Source organism: Octopus bimaculoides, chromosome 1 (genome assembly GCF_046866305.1).
Source record: "Octopus bimaculoides isolate indiv1 chromosome 1, ASM4686630v1, whole genome shotgun sequence".
Classification (NCBI taxonomy): domain Eukaryota; kingdom Metazoa; phylum Mollusca; class Cephalopoda; order Octopoda; family Octopodidae; genus Octopus; species Octopus bimaculoides.
Window position 1 is genome coordinate 185,197,065 of NC_142928.1, and position 17,250 is coordinate 185,214,314.

At 38.3% G+C, this 17,250-nt stretch overlaps 1 protein-coding gene across 2 annotated transcripts in view; it reads right to left on the reverse strand.

Moving 5' to 3' along the window:
* Window positions 1-4,552: 4,552 nt before the first annotated feature.
* Window positions 4,553-17,250, reverse strand: part of LOC106881161 (uncharacterized) — a 47,181-nt gene continuing 34,483 nt past the window's right edge. Inside the window, exons 12-17 of one of the 2 annotated variants that reach the window (XM_052973156.2) lie at window positions 16,963-17,065; window positions 14,776-14,835; window positions 12,663-12,753; window positions 11,051-11,143; window positions 6,748-6,809; window positions 4,553-5,118 (exon numbers count right to left, since the gene is read on the reverse strand). In XM_052973156.2, the coding sequence (XP_052829116.1) occupies window positions 5,115-5,118; window positions 6,748-6,809; window positions 11,051-11,143; window positions 12,663-12,753; window positions 14,776-14,835; window positions 16,963-17,065 (413 nt within the window). In that variant the 3' untranslated portion in view covers window positions 4,553-5,114. Of the gene's footprint in view, window positions 5,119-6,747; window positions 6,840-11,050; window positions 11,144-12,662; window positions 12,754-14,775; window positions 14,836-16,962; window positions 17,066-17,250 lie in introns of both variants that reach the window. The other variant, XM_014931450.3, reaches the window with a different exon arrangement.

Here is a 17,250-nt window from a genome sequence, read left to right on the forward strand (position 1 = left end):
CAGATTGAAAAGATCCTTCGTACTAGCTACGGCGGTACATATTCTAAAATTGGAACGATACAGATTGAAAAGATCCTAATTTTTTTTTATTTGGTATATATAGAGTACGAAGATGTGTGTGTGTGTGTGTGTAAATATATATGTGTATGTGAGGAAACGGAGTATTGTGTATGTATGTATGTATGAAAATTACAAAATTACAAATGAGAGAAGTTCATACAGAGCAAAGTTTATGTCGTTGTTGGAACTTTTGCTCTGTTTGTGTGTGTGTGTGTGTATAAGCGCGTGCTAGTGTATGTGTGAGAGTGAGTGCGTGTGTTGTGTGTGAACGTATTTTTTTGTGAATGTGAGGAGGGGGGAGTGTTGTCCGTCTTGTAAGAGCGGAGCACGAAAGAGAAAGGGGTGTTGGTGCCTCGACTGTCAACAAGTAATGATGAGGTGGGGGGAAGGTCAGAAATCTGAGGGACGGAGGAACATAAACTGGAATTTGAGAGGGACGTTAAAAAAAATATCAATACCTCAGACCGGGTAGAAGGAGGAGGTGAAGAAAGCATGAAGTGGTGAAAGATGAGTGGTGAATTTTGCTTTATCTTTATGTAAGCTGATATCCAGAATAACAGCAATTGAGTGGGTCCTCGGTAGAGTGGGTCCTCGATGGAGTGAAGTCTTCGGCACATAACGCCGCCGCCGCTACCGCCCACATCATCATTATTATTACAGGGCCCTATTTTTCCTTCCTCTAACGATAACGGAACCAACTAAGGAGACCTCTATGTGGTCGCTGAGCTTGCCAGAAATAGCAGACAAATCCCCTTCAAATCACATCCTATCGTCTGAAAAAACGAAGGATAAGTGGCCCTGAATTGCATACAAATAAAAGCAGAAAATAATAATACTTTGAGTTGACCAGGGATTAAATATCAATAATACAAGAAAAAAAAAAGCGTGGCTGTGTGTTAAGAAGCTTGCTTCCCATTAACATGGTTCCGGGTTCAGTCCCACTGCGTGGCACCTTGAGCAAGTGTCTTCTACTATAGCCTCGGACCGACCAAAGCCTTGTGAATGGACTTGGTTGGTGGAAACCGAGAGAATCCAACTCCTTATTCATGCACCATGGGCAAACCTTTACCTTCCATTTACATTCATAGCTTTGTACTTTGAGAGTATGTCATGGAAAATTACCACCATCTCTCTTTCTCTCTCTCTGACTGGGGTAACCATATTTCTCTTCTACAGCCAGACACCTGTTTCTGCCCCTCTACTAGTGGCGGCTCGTAGATAAAATTAGTGGGGGGTGCTGCTTCAGAAAATTTTTCGCCATTGTTTTAATATTGTGTAAAAGGAAACAAACATATAAGAAGAAAAATTATACATAAACTTGATCCAGTTTAATATTACAATTGACGGATATTTGTTCTCATCTTGTTTGTTGTTAACACAACGTTTCGGCTGATATATCCTCCAGCCTTCATTAAATAACGAAATAATAACAATAACATCGAAAAATACCTTAGGAATGAGAACCCAGGTTCGAAATTTCCCCCCAAGACACCTGATGAAGGCTGGAGGGTATATCAGCCGAAACGTGTTAACAACAAACAAGATGAGGACAAATATCCGTCAATTGTAAATAATGTATAAACTTGATCGGTTCGCGTTTTAGTCATTGCTGGGTAGTGTGTTTAATTTGTTCACTGAACACCGCCGTGAATTCCCCCCTTGTTTTTCAAAAATTGACTGTGACCATGCTGGAGCATTGCCGAAGGTTTAGTCAAGCAAATTACCCGTGATGTTTACTCTTTTACTTGTTTCAATTATTTGTCTGCGGCCATGCTGGAGCACCGCCTTTAGTCGAGCAAATCGACCCCAGGACTTATTCTTTGTAAGCCTAGTTCTTATTCTATCGGTCTCTTTTGCCGAACCGCTAAGTTACGGGGACGTAAACACACCAGCATTGATTGTCAAGCGATGTTGGGAGGACAAACACAAACACACACACACACATATATGTACATATACAGATATATATATATATATATATATATATATATATATATATATATATATATATATATATATATATATATATATTTCTATACGACGGGCTTCTTTCAGTTTCCGTCTACCAAATCCACTCACAAGGCTTTGGTCGGTCTGAGGCTACAGTAGAAGAAACTTGCCCAAGGTGCCACGCAGTGGGACTGAACCCAGAACCATGTGGTTGGTAAGCAAGCTACTTACCACACAGCCACTCCTGTGCCTTATTCATTTTATTTATTTCTATTATTTTTTTTCAAAGTCTGATACTTTATTTCATGAGTCTCTTTTGCTGAACCACTAAGTGACAGGGATATAAACAAACCAACACTGGCTGTCAAGTGGTGGAGGATGAACACACACACATGGCTGTACACACCTAAACACACACACACATAGTGAATAACTTTATGAGGCACAAGTCAATAAATATGCTGGCTGAACCACTCCATATGCAGGTAGAAAAATGAACTTACCTGGCACGGTCTCATGTATCACCACAACTCCCTGTCCAAAACCTTTCTTTAGGGCACAGTTGAGGGAGGGCAAAAGAGAGCCATGCAAAGAAAATCCTGGTCAGACACCATTAAGGACTGGACAAGTCACAGCACCACACTCCTGCTACACATGACAGCGAACAGAGACCAGTGGCAGTGGCTGATTGCAAAACATCTAGTGTGGCATCCCAACAGTTTATTGCACCAGATGAGTCTACTGAATCAACTAACAAGGAATTAGTCAACCTAGGGCTATACGAGAAGACACTTTCCCAAGGTACCATGCAGTGGGACTGAACCTGAAACCGCGTGGTTTCAAAAGCATTTTATTGTTACTTTTGTTTTTTATTAGTAGTGATGTTGGTGATAGTTAATGCTGTTAAAAGAGACAGTTAGAGGTGCCAGTATAGTTCTTTATATACAAGGGGTTGCTGAAAGTTCCTGGCTTTGGGTAAAAGAAAATACAGAAGAATCAGTTAATTATGATTTTAGTCAACATATTCCCTTCCCAGATTCATACTCATTGCAGCAGTCCTTCAGTTTTTCTAAGCCCTGTAAAAAAACTTGGAAGGTATGGCCTCCAGTGAGGCATTTCGTGATACCCTTAAAGCCAGGAACTTTTCCATACCCCCTTATATTTATATACATATATATATATATATATATATATATATATATATATATATATATATAAATCAAGAAAGTTAGGGATTGTGAATCCAACCCACTAAGGGATAATATTTATCCAATATACTGCTGGGAAGTGTCTGCAAGTTGATGAGTACCACATATTCCTCTCCACTTTCTTATTGGTATATATATATATATATATATATATATATATATATGGTTGGCATTAGGAAGGGCATCCAGCTGTAGAAACTCTACCAAATCAGATTGGAGCCTGGTGTAGCCATCTGGTTTCACCAGTCCTCAGTCAAATTGTCCAACCCATGCTAGCATGGAAAGCAGACGTTAAACGATGATATATATATATATATATATATATATATATGTGTGTGTGTGTGTGTGTGTGTGTGTATGTATATATACAAGGGGCTGCTGAAAAGTTCCTGGTTTTGGGTAAAAGAAAATCCGAGAGAATCAGTTAATTATGATTTTAGTCAACATATTTCCCCTTCCCAGATTCATACACTCATTGCAGCAGTCCTTCAGTTTTTCTAAGCCCTGTAAAAGAACTCAGAAGGTTGGGGCCTCCAACCAGGCAGTTCACGATACCCTTAAAGCCAGGAACTTTTCAGCACCCCCTTGTATTGACTCTGTCATATAGGAGGAGAGGAGATGATTAAGATCTTCTGATCTAAAAATTACAAACTTCAAATATTCCGATATCAACAGTTTATATATAATTAGCAGAGGCACCCGGCGTTGCTCGGGAACGAAATTGTTGCTTATATACTGGATGAAAAAAAGCAAAATATGCTGTATAGAAATTTGAGGACATTCTGTAGATGGACTCTCAGATGAATGATGGCTGGGCACCTCTCATGAATGGGAAAATTGAAGATGTGCCAAAAAGCCTCATTGGTACTTGGAAACTTTTACGAAAATTAAAGTGGGGATTAAATGAAAAAAATGATTTACGTCAATATCCTCACAAGAGTAATTGAAATAAATAGCGATTGTGGAACCCCCCACGCACACATACACGCACGCATGCACACACACAGAGTATCACACATCAGATGAAATGGACGTGTGTGTGTGTGTGTGACAGAGAGAGTGAGAGAGAGAGAGAGGTCATGTATACGTACATGCATAAATATGCATAGATCTTTTTGTGTGAGTGTGTGTGTGTGTGCGTGTGTATGAAAGAGAGAGAGAGAGAGTAAATACTACATGCACGCTACGTCAATACCGGAAGTTGACATTTCATCACAAGTATGTAAGCATTTGGTACAAAAACGTCCAAATAGAGAGTGAAGCTTATTGCCGTTGTTACGTCAATACCGGAAGGTGACATTGAGGAACCTTTTTAAAGAAGTGAATCATAAATATAAAGCAATATTATTTATTTTTAATAAAAAAATCAAATGAAGAGCCTAACATTTATCCGAGGTCAAATTATTCATGCATCACAAGTATGGAAGTAAATGGTGAAGCCGTTTTCACGTGATAAGCGAATACACACACATCTCTATTTTATATATTAGAGATCAATAAAACTGAGAACAGATATCACGCTTTGTATTTAGGATAACCATGTGATATCCAGGTTATGTTTGCTATTGTTGTTGTTGTTATGGTTGTAATTCCAAGTCAGGTCTTTCAGAGCAAACCTATAATGTGTTCCAGTTATATCTAGGACTACATTCGCCAAAGTGTTCTACATTTTCAAAAATGTAAGGTGTAATTTGAGGGAGATTTGAGGACTATTTCTATCAGCTTGAATGACCATGTATTCCCTTCTCTGTTGACTCACGATACACAAGTCATATAATTCCTGGTGGTTGTCACAAATGGATTCAATTCCGGTTGGTTCATCACTCATCAGATACTCAAGTTTAACTCAAGGTTTAACTCTTTTTTTTCTTTTTCTCTCATATCTTTTATTTAGGTTTAACTGGAAAGATAAATACATGTGACATTTATTCACTTAAAATAAATTACCTTTGAAATCTAAAAACACTTGAAGAAATAAATTGACGAAAGATTACGAACTCCTCCTCCTTGTCAAAATCATCACTGTCGTCATCATCATTTAACATCTATTCTCCCTGCAGACATGGGTCGGATGGTTTGATAGGAGCTGGCCAGCTGCAGACCTGCAGCAGACTCCAGTAGTCTGCTTTGGCTTGGTTCCTGCCACCTGGATGTCCTCCCTAATGCTAACTGCTTTACAAAGTGTCATCAGTGCTTTTTATTTGGCATTGGCACCAATGCTATCACATGACACCAATGCTATCACATGACACCAGTTCCAGATGCTTTGAACCTGGAACTGGCACTTACTTTTACTTTTACATGACTACGGCCATGCTGGAGCACCGCCTTTAATCGAAGAAATCGACCCCAGGACTTGTTCTTTGTAAGCCTAGTACTTATTCCATTGGTCTCTTTTGCCGAACTGCTAAGCTACGGGGACCTAAGTACATCAGCATTGGTTGTCAAGCGATGTTGGAGGCCAAACACACACATATCATCATCATCATCATCATCGTTTAACATCCGCCTTCCATGCTAGCATGGGTTGGACAATTTGACTAAGGACTGGTGAACCAGATGGCTGCACCAGGCTCCAATCTAATTTGGCAGAGTTTCTACAGCTGGATGCCCTTCCTAACGCCAACCACTCCGAGAGTGTAGTGGGTGCTTTTACGTGCCACCGGCACGAAGGCTAACCAGGTGGTACTGGCAACGGCCATGCTCAAAATGGTGTATTTTACGTGTCACCTGCACAGGAGCCAAAGGGTAACAAATTGAATATTAATTTGATTAATATCAATTTAAAACTAGTGGCCTAGCATATTGAAAAAATCTGAAGATTCAAAAAAAATTATATTACATACATATAATAGGGATAACCACTAAGTGGACATCCATTATGCTAGAAGAAGATCATCTACAATCTGACCACTAAAGATTGTTCTCAAGAAAATTTTCTTGAGAACAATCTATAGTGGTCAGATCGTAGGTGATTTTCTTCTAGCATAATGGATGTCCACTTAGTGGTTATCCCTATTATATATGTATTACATTGACCCCAGTGTTTCACTAGGACTTAATTTATCAACTCCAAAATTGATGAAAGGTAAAGTCGACCTTGGCAGAATTTGAACCGAGAACATAACGACAAGCACAAAATACCACTAATCATTTCATCCAGCATGCTAACGATTCTGCCAGCTTACCACCTTAATAATAATAATAATAATAATAATAATAATAATAATAATGATAATAATAATGATGATGATGATAATACTAATACTACTACTACTAATAATAATAATGATAATACTAATAATAATAATAATAATAATAATGATATAATAATAATAATATTAATAATAATAATAATGATAATGATATAATAATAATAATAATAATAATAATAATAATAATAATAATAATAATAATAATAATAAGTAGTAGTAGTAGTAGTAGTAGTAAATAAATAAGAGGTATAAAGAATGTTTCATTAAATGACATATCAACTAGATTACTAGAATAGAAAAAAATGATACCATACCAGGTTCTAGCAGAAGAAGGATTTGTATTTTGAGGATGAACCCTTGGGGAGTCAGGAAATTTCTGGAAAGAAAGATTGTCCCAATTTAAATTCTTGAGAGAGAGAGAATAAAAATTAGATTGATGATGGTAAATGTGTCAAATTAAAATTTTTTAAAATTAATTCTGTTATGGGAATGTCACTTATATATAAAGTATATAGGCGCAGGACTGGCTGTGTGATAAGTAGCTTGCTTACCAACCACATGGTTCCGAGTTCAGTCCCACTGCGTGGCACCTTGGGCAAGTGTCTTCTACTATAGACTCGGGCCGACCAAAGCCTTGTGAGTGGATTTGGTAGACGGAAACTGAAAGAAGCCCGTCGTATATATGTATATATATATATATATATGTGTGTGTGTGTTTGTGTGTCTGTGTTTGTCCCCCCAACATCGCTTGACAATCGATGGTGGTGTGTTTACATCCCCGTAACTTAGCGGTTCGGCAAAAGAGACTGATAGAATAAGTACTAGGCTTCCAAAGAATAAGTCCTGGGGTTGATTTGCTTGACTAAAGGCGGTGCTCCAGCATGGCCGCAGTCAAATGACTGAACCAAGTAAAAGAGTAAAAGAGTATCTATTTTAGTTTTAGGTAAGTGCTTATAGATAAGATATATATAATGATATTGTAGGGATATTTTTTTTTGTATGTTGCCTAAAACCCCACAGCATGTCACTACTAACATGTACGTCATAGGCCTGCAATCACTGTATGGGATAATTAATTTATTTTATCTCAACATTAAGAAATGTTTTATTTGTAACTAAGTGCAATAGAAATACTTTACTGTTGATAAGATCAAATCTGGAATTTGAAGTAACTGTTGAAGTTTTCTGTTGGCAATGATTTAATATACAGAAGAGAGTTCTAGAAGAATTGATCAGTTTAATTGAAGTAAAGAATGGAATATCTAATACAGTCATGGGTAAACTGCAGCCCATGGGACTTCCTGAATAGCATGCTTAATGAAAAATGACCTTAGAATTTTTAGTAATTTAATTCACCTTATGATGAGTCATGTTTCATGCAACTAGCTTCTGGGAAAAAAGCTGCTTATGTCTGATCTAACGTCTCAAGTCCTTGGCATTCATATAAGAGATAGAGGATGTGTGCTGCCAGAAAATAGCTATCAGAGGCGAGCTGGCAGAAACGTTAGCACACCGAGCGAAATGCTTAGCGGTACTTCGTCTGCCATTATGTTCGGAGTTCAAATTCCGCCAAGGTCGACTTTGGTTTTCATCCTTTCGGGGTCAATAAATTAAGTACCAGTTACGCACTGGGGTCGATATAATCGACTTAATCTCTTTGTCTGTCCCCTCTATGTTTAGCCCCTTGTGGACAATAAAGAAATAAGAAAATAGCTACCAGAAGCTGACTTTAAAAGGTGTTATGAGGGAGGAAACTATGTGTTGTGTAACCCTAATACTGGTGAGAGTTGCTCACATACATTGCTGTTACCATTGCAGCTCATAGATCTCTAGAGGGAGACAAGCCGGATCTATTTCAAAACGGGGGCACCAGTATTTTCTTAACAAAACACTAACAAAACACTTTGAAACTTGGGACACTGGTAGAATGTGTCATATAAAACATCTTTTACTCTTAGTCTTCTTAACAAAAAAACGTACATCGCAAGTTATTCCATGTTAAAGTTGTTGTATTTCTGTAATTTCAACCAATGACTGACGTCTATTCAGCTCAATAGAGTTACTGCTGGGCGGTCATAAAAATGTTATTCCCTGTGACATATTTCATCCGGTTTAATCGTAATTTATACGCATATATTGTTTATATAATAAATTACGCTGTGCGTATCTATGTGTGTAACAATTTTAGAGTTCGGATTCTAGAGTTAGGGTTAGTTTTAGGGTTAGGGTTAGGGTTAAGGTTAGGGTTAACAGTCTAGTTAGGGTTAGGGTTAGGGTTAGGGGATTAACACGATATACACCGTTACAGCGCTAACTGTTTTCAACTGAATAGATGTCAGTGATTAGTAGAAATTATCGAAATAAGACAATTTTTTACATGAAATAAATTCGAATACAAAATTTTTTTTCTGTTCTATAACACAAAATAGATAAGTATACGAAGTTTGAAAGTCTTTCCGTACCAAAAACACTACATAAAACATAAATGAAAACTGGTGCTCCCGTTTTGAAATAGATCCGACAAGCCTTCATATTGGAACACATATATCGCTACTGGAACACCCTATGTTTCAATAGGGACGCATGTATTCCAAGCAGGATATCTGTGTTCTAGTAGTGATATAGTTATGTATGTGTTGCATTACTGACCATACATGTTCCAGTTGTAACATAGGTATTCAATTGAGATATGTGTGTTCCAATAGGCATATATGCAATCCATTAGTTACATAAGTAACATACAAATTCTTACTTATGTATTCCAACAGTGTTGAATATAATCCAATAGTATTTATGTGACCAACTATATTCCAGTAGTGACGTAGGTGTTCAATTGGAATATAGGTGTTCCATTAGACACATATGTGGTCCAGTATTGATGTATGTATTGCAATAGGCATGTATGTGTTGAAATAGTTATGTGTTGAAATAGTTATGTGTTCAAATAGTTATGTATGTGTTCAAATAGTTATGTATATGTTGAAATAGTTATGTATGTAATCAGATAGTTATGTATGTGTTAAAATAGGCATGTATATGTTCAAATAGGTATGTATGTGTTCAAATTGACATGTATGTGTTCATATAGATATGTATGTGTTCAAATAGGCATGTATGCGTTCAAATAGGCATGTATGTGTTCAAATAGGTATGTATGTATTGAAATGTGCGGGTGGCACATAAAAGACACCATTTCGAGCGTGGCCGTTTTCGTGCGGGTGACACGTAAAAGCACCCACTACACTCTCTGAGTGGTTGGCGTTAGGAAGGGCATCCAGCTGTAGAAACTCTGCCAAATTAGACTGGAGCCTGGTGTTGCCATCCGGTTTCACCAGTCCTCAGTCAAATCGTCCAACCCATGCTAGCATGGAAAGCGGAAATTAAACGATGATGATGATGATGATGATGATATGTTCAAATAGTTATGTATGTATTCAAATAGGCATGTGTGTGTTCAAATAGGCATGTATGCGTTCAAATAAGCATGTATGCGTTCAAATAGGCATGTATGCATTCAAATAGGCATGTATGCGTTCAAATAGGTGCGTATGTGTTCAAATAGTTATGTATGTGTTCAAATAGTTATGTATGTGTTCAAATAGTTATCTATGTGTTCAAATAGTTATGCATGTGTTCAAATAGGCATATATGTGTTCAAATAGGCATGTATGTGTTCAAATAGTTATGTATGTGTTCAAATAGGCATGTATGTGTTCAAATAAGCATGTATATGTTCAAATAGGCATGTATATGTTCAAATAGTTATGTATGTATTCATATTAGCATGTATGTGTTCAAATAGGCATGTATGTGTTCAAAGACACATGTATGTGCTCAAATAGGTAAGTATGTGTTCAAATAGTTATGTATGTGTTCAAATAGTTATGTATGTGTTCAAATAGGCATGTATGTGTTTAAATAGGCATGTATGTGTTCAAATATTCATGTATTTGTTCAAATAGGCATGTATGTGTTCAGTTATTCATATGGTCCAATAATGATGTATCTCTACCAATAGTGACCTCAATTACTCCACTAGTGACACAAGTGTTCAACTGGAGATGTATGTGCTCCAAAAATGATGTATCTGATCCAGTGTGTTTGAATATCAATGAATACATTTCAATAGAGATGGTAAGGATCTGTAAATGAACAGCCCCAGTTCAAATGACCATCGGGATTGACAGAACCATTAAACTCCCGGACAAAATACTTGTGATATTTAGTTACTTCCCTTACCAACTTCCTGTCTCTCATCACCTATCAAAAAGCTTCCCCTCTCTCTCTCTCTATTGTCGTTCCTCTCAGTCAAAGGGGATCTTAGTCTTGTGAGCCACATGATGACCTCACTAGTTGTGGTGCCATGAGAAAAGCTCTCAGTACATTCTATAAATTGGTTGGCATTAGAAAGATCATCCAACCACAAAAACCATGTCAAGGCAGACATTGGCGCATAACAAAGTCCTCAGACCTGTCGGATCTTAGCAAAACCCATGCCAGCAGGGAAGATAGATGTTAAGAGATGATGATGATGATGATGATGATGATGATGATGATGATGACGATCCCCTGACATATTTAGTTGATATAAAACCTCTAAGGTACATCTCTACTCACAAGACTTTGTTCTCTGAGGGTTTGCAATTCTGCACTGAGTTCAGCTATTTTCATTGCTGCATTCTGTGAACATATTTTGTGATCTGCTATCTCCTGAAGAAAAAAAAAATATTAATTTGCAATTAATAAATTAGTTGATAATTCATAACCTATTTCATCATTTGATTTCTTCCCCATCTTTGTAACTAAGCCCTAATTTCAGTAAAAAAAAAAAAAAAAAATTCAATTTCAGTAAAAAGCAAATTCAAAAAACATCAATTTGAAATACCAGGCACAGGTGTGAGTGTGTGGTTAAGAAGCTGGCTTCCCAACTATGTGGTCCTGGGTTCAGTCCCATTGTGCGATACTGAGGCAAGTGTCTTCTGCTATAGCCCAGGACTGACCAATGACTTTTGAATGGATTTGGAAAACAGAAACTGAAAGAAGACCATTGTATGCATGCATGTATGTATGTATGTACGTACGTATGTATGTATGTATGTATGTGTGGAGGAACAATGGCCCAGTGGTTAGGGCAGCGGACTTGCGGTCATAGGATCGAGGTTTCGATTCTCAGACCGAGCGTTGTGAGTGTTTATTGAGTGAAAACACCTAAAGCTCCACGAGGCTCCGGCAGGGGATCGTGGCAAACCCTGCTGTACTCTTCCACCACAACTTTCTCCCATTCTTACTTCCTGTTTCTGTTGTGCCTGTAATTCAAAGGGTCAGCCTTGTCACACTGTGTCACGCTGAATATCCCCGAGAATTACGTTAAGGGTACACGTGTCTGTGGAGTGCTCAGCCACTTGCACGTTAATTTCACGAGCAGGCTGTTCCGTTGATTGGATCAACTGGAACCCTCGACGTCGTAAGTGATGGAGTGTCAACAACAAATGCATGCATGTATGCATCCTTGTCGGGACATTATGTGATGGTTGTAAATGAGCAGCAACATCATACAAGTGAGTTTGTTTCTTTCCAGTCTTCCATGAAAAAACATGTCTAGTCATAGTGAAATATTACCGTACATGGAAACGGGTGAGGGTTAGTGACAGGAAGGGCATCCAGATGTAGAAGATCTGCCTGAAAAAATTTTGTCTGATTCATGCAAGCAAGGAAAAGTGGACGTTAAATGATGATGAGAATGGTCACTCAGTGGGGAGTGAGGAAGCGTTGAAACAGAGATTACTGAGTTGAGATTTGAACTCAGGACAAAGGTAATAAAACTAGATGCATTAATACTTTCCATTTCTACCATCTTGCTGTTCTTTTTGTATTGGTTTCAGTCATTGACCTATGGCTATGCTGAGGCACAGCTTTAACCCTTTAACCATTTAAACCAGCTAAATCCGGTCCTTAGAGTTTAGCTGTTTTATTTTCAAACCAGCCAGAGCCAGCCTCTCACACCTACCCCACAATGTCATTCTAAAAGTAAACAGCATCATCATTGAAATCTAGAAGCCGTGAGATAATGCAGGATTAATTCAAAACAACATGACGAGATAAGAATTACGTTTGACAGAATAGTCTGAATACTAAAGGGCCATACAACAACAACAACAACAACAACAGCAGCAGCAGCAGCAGCAACACGTTTCAATAAAATGCAATAATTTAAAATAAAATCACTGACTTTATTTAGTTTTTCTTGTAAACTGTTCTGTTCTCTCAGCATCAATTGTTTCTCGTTTCTAGATTGTTCCAGGAGTTCTTCTAATTGTTGCCTGAAGAAAATCAAAAAAAACATTGGATGGAAGAAGAAGAAGAAGAAGAAGAAGAAGAAGAAGAAGAAGAAGAAGAAGAAGAAGGAGAAGAAGAAGGAGAAGGAGATGATTAACATCATCATCATCATTGTCAAGTAAAACTGTTATATCTATCTATACACATACACACACCTACAAATACACAACCACAGCATACAAACACCCGAACAGGCAAGCTCACACAGACACGCATTCTCCCCTCACCCAACCCCACATATATTCTTATATTCTTTTCTTATATTTTTTTCAGTCATTTGACTGTGACCATGCTGGAGCACCGCCTTTTTAATCGAGCAAATCAACCCAAAGACTTATTCCTTGTAAGCCTAGTACTTATTCTATCGGTCCTTTTTTGCTGAACCGCTAAGTGATGTAAACGTAAACACACCAACATCGGTTGTCAAGCGATGATGGTGGGGACAAACACAGACACACAAACATATACATACACACACATATATATGACGGGCTTCTTTCAGTTTCCATCTACCAAATCCACTCACAAGGCTTTGGCCAGCCTGAGGCTATAGTAGAAGACACTTGCCCAAGGTGCCTTGCATGTTATTTACTCTTAATAGAATTGAAGGATATAATCACGTTGATGATTATATCAGGTAGTCAGCATGAAATAAAAACTTATAGGTAGGTGCAGGAGTGGCTGTGTGGTAAGTTGCTTGCTTACCAACCAAAGAGTCAATTGTTATTGTTATTATACATGAGGAGGACACATATATATATATACCCACCCACACATACATACATGTTCCCAGGTACATAGCTTTGGTTGCGTTTGGAAAGGAAGAGTGGTGCATTGGTTCCTATCGCTATATTTCCAGCAAAATGTTCAGACCTATATATGTACTCTTTTACTCTTTTACTTGTTACAGTCATTTGACTGTGGCCATGCTGGAGCACCGCCTTTTAGTCGAGCTAATCGACCCCTGGACTTATTCTTTGTAAGCCTAGTACTTATTCTATCTGTCTCTTTAGCCAAACCGCTAAGTTAAGGGGACGTAAACACACCACCATCGGTTGTCAAGCGATGTTGGGAGGGGACAAACACAGACACACAAACATACACACACACATACATATATATATATATATATATATATATATATATATATATATATATATATATATATATACATATATACGATGGGCTTCTTTCAGTTTCCGTCTACCAAATCCACTCACAAGGCTTTGGTCGGCCCAAGGCTATAATAGAAGACACTTGCCCAAGGTGCCACGCAGTGGGACTGAACCCGGAACCATGTAGTTGGTAAGCATCCAAAACCTGATAGGTCTGAACATTTTGCAGGAAATATAGCGATAGGAACCAATGCACCAGTCCTCCTTTCCAAACGCAACAAATGCATATGTACCTGCAACAACAACAACAACAACAGCAGCAACTGCAGCAGCAGCAATAACAACAGCAACAGTGATAATGACTATGGCAGCAACATCATCATTAACAACTGTGGCTGTGTGGTAAGTAGCTTGCTTACCAACCACATGGTTCCGGGTTCAGTCCCACTGCGTGGCACCTTGGGCAAGTGTCTTCTACTATAGCCTCGGGCCGACCAAAGCCTTGTGAGTGGATTTGGTAGACAGAAACTGAAAGAAGCCCGTCGTATATATGTGTATATATATGTATGTGTGTGTGTGTGTGTGTGTGTGTGTGTCTGTGTTTGTGTGTCCGTGTTTGTCCCTCCAACATCGCTTGACAACCGATGCTGGTGTGTTTATGCCCCCGTAACTTAGCGGTTCGGCAAAAGAGACCGATAAAATAAGTACTAGGCTTACAAAGAATAAGTCCTGGGGTTGACTTGCTCGACTAAAGGCGGTGCTCCAGCATGGCCACAGTCAAACGACTGAAACAAGTAAAAGAGTAAAAGAATATAAAAGACTAACAACAGCAACAGCAGCAGCAATGCCAATGTTTGACCGAGAGAAATTGTGAAGATGTTAACGTCTTACTTGTATTGAAGTTTCTCTCTTTGGATTTCCAATTGATTTCTTTCCAATTGTTGATTGATTCTGAAAAAAAATTGTTTATTGATGAGGTTAAACAGAGGAGGCAGAGGGAAACTAGCAAAACTGATGCTTCGGTTTGTTTGTTTGTTTGTTTGTTTGCTGTTGTTGTTGTTGTTGGTGTTGTAATGGTGGTGGAGGTGGTGGCTATGGGGGATGATGATGATGATGATGATGATGATAGTGGTGGTGATGATGACAGTGATGGTGGTGGTGGTGGTGGTGATGATGATGATGATGGTGGTGGTGGTGGTGATAGTAGTGTTGGTGATGAGGATAATGATGATGATGATGGTGGTGGTGCTGGTATTTCCTTGTTCTTCATTTTCTCTTTCTCTATGTGCACGACTGTGTATATATGTGTGTATATGTATTTTCTTTCACCTTCAGCTCATACATATTTCAATCATTGACAGCAGCGGCCATGCTGGAGCACAACCTTGGATTTAGTAGAACAAACTGACCGAGTTCTTATTTTCTTTGAAGTCCAGTATTTATTCTGTTGGTCTCTTTTGCCAAACAGCTAAGTTACAAGGATGTAAACAAACCAACACCAGTTTGCCAAGCAGTGTGTATGTGGAGGAACAAACACAAACACAACACACGCCCACACACACATATATATATATATATATAATAGGCTTCTACACAGTTTCCATCAACCAAAATCACCCTAAAGTTGACCCAGGGCTATAGCAGAAGACACTTGTCCAAGGTACCGTACAGTGGGGCTGAACCTGAAACCCTGTAGTTGTAAAGCAAGCTTCTTAACCATACATCCATATATCTGTATATGCTCCATTCATGTGTATGTATATGTGCATGTGTGTGTGCATGTGTGTGTGTGTGTGTGTTTGTGTGTGTGTGTGTTTGTGTGTGTGTGTGGTAGTAATTCTAACAAGTTTCCTTTCCAAACTCATAGTCTCAGATTGGGAGCCATTGTATGGCACCTTCTGCAAATGCCTACTATTATAGCCAAGGGCTAACCAAAGCCTTGTGAGTGAATTTGGTAGATGGAAACTGAAAGAAGCCCATTGTATATATATATGTGTGTGTGGCTGGCTCTGTGCTGTCAAAAATGATGGTTAATTGTAGTATTTTGTATATAAATAAGGCACAAAACCAAGGTTTTAGTTTAATAATTCTTTTATTACCAAATTTATAATATACCTTTCAACTGCATTTGTTTTATATTCTTGATACATTCAGGCAATTATTATTTTCTCTAATGAGTTTGTATATGTTTGTGTAGGTGTGTGTGTGTGATTGTAATAATTATTATTAACAAAACAGATAGAGTATAGATTGTAAATTAAATTAATACACTTGTTAATGTTATCTAGTGGTTGTCTTTTGAGATGTGACATTGATCATTGTTTGTTACTGAAAGAACACTGGTTCACACATATAAACGTTCACATACTCCCCTTGTACATGCACACACAGAGTTGAAACATTGATTTTTCTTTTCAGCATTGAATGTTCACCATACCACTGCCATTGCACACACACACACATGCACATACACACACAAACATTCACATACCTCTCTTTTGCATACACACACATATACTCACACAGAGTTGAAACGCTGTTTGATTTTCTTTTCAGCGTTGAATGTTCACCATGCCACTTCCATTGCACAAACACACACTCAAATACCTCTCTTTTGCATACACACAGAGTTGAAACGCTGTTTGATTTTTTTTTTCACCCCTTCCTTCCTTATTCATCTATCACCCCCTTCCTTTCTCATTCATATGTTGCGATGGAGAAATACATAAGTGTATTATTACAGTAGATTACATGAAGGCAGTGGCTTCACGGAGGCCGGGACAAGTAACCAACACTTTTGGCAATATACTGTGCTTGAGAAGACCTGTCAAACCAAGTGGGATCGTAGTTGTGGCCAATGCTGGTGTTTTGTAACAGGCACCTGTGCCAGTAGCATGTAAAAAGCACCCATTACACTCTTGGAAGGGTTGGTGTTAGGAAGGGCATCCAGCCATAGAAACCATGCCAAATCAGATTGGAACCTGGGACAACTCCCCAGCTTACCAGTTTTCAGTCAACCCGTCCAACCCATACCAGCATAGAAGTGGACATTAAATGATGATGATGATGATGACTTACCTTTCTTTTTCTGCATGTAGAATCTCTTTGAACAGACGCCTGTCTTGAGGTTGGGTGTATTCTAGTGATGGGGAATTGTACCATTTCTGCCAGAAAGTGTTGTCTAAGAGCAAGAAAGAGAGAGAGAGAGAGAGAGAGAGAGAGAGAGAGAGAGAGAGAGAGAGAGAGAGAGAGAGAGAGAGAGAGAGAGAGAGAGAGAGATAGTGAGAAAGAGCAAGAGAGAGAGTGGGGAGAATGAAGTGAGAAAAATAAAAATTTAATATGGTTATTTTAAGATTTTAAACAAGA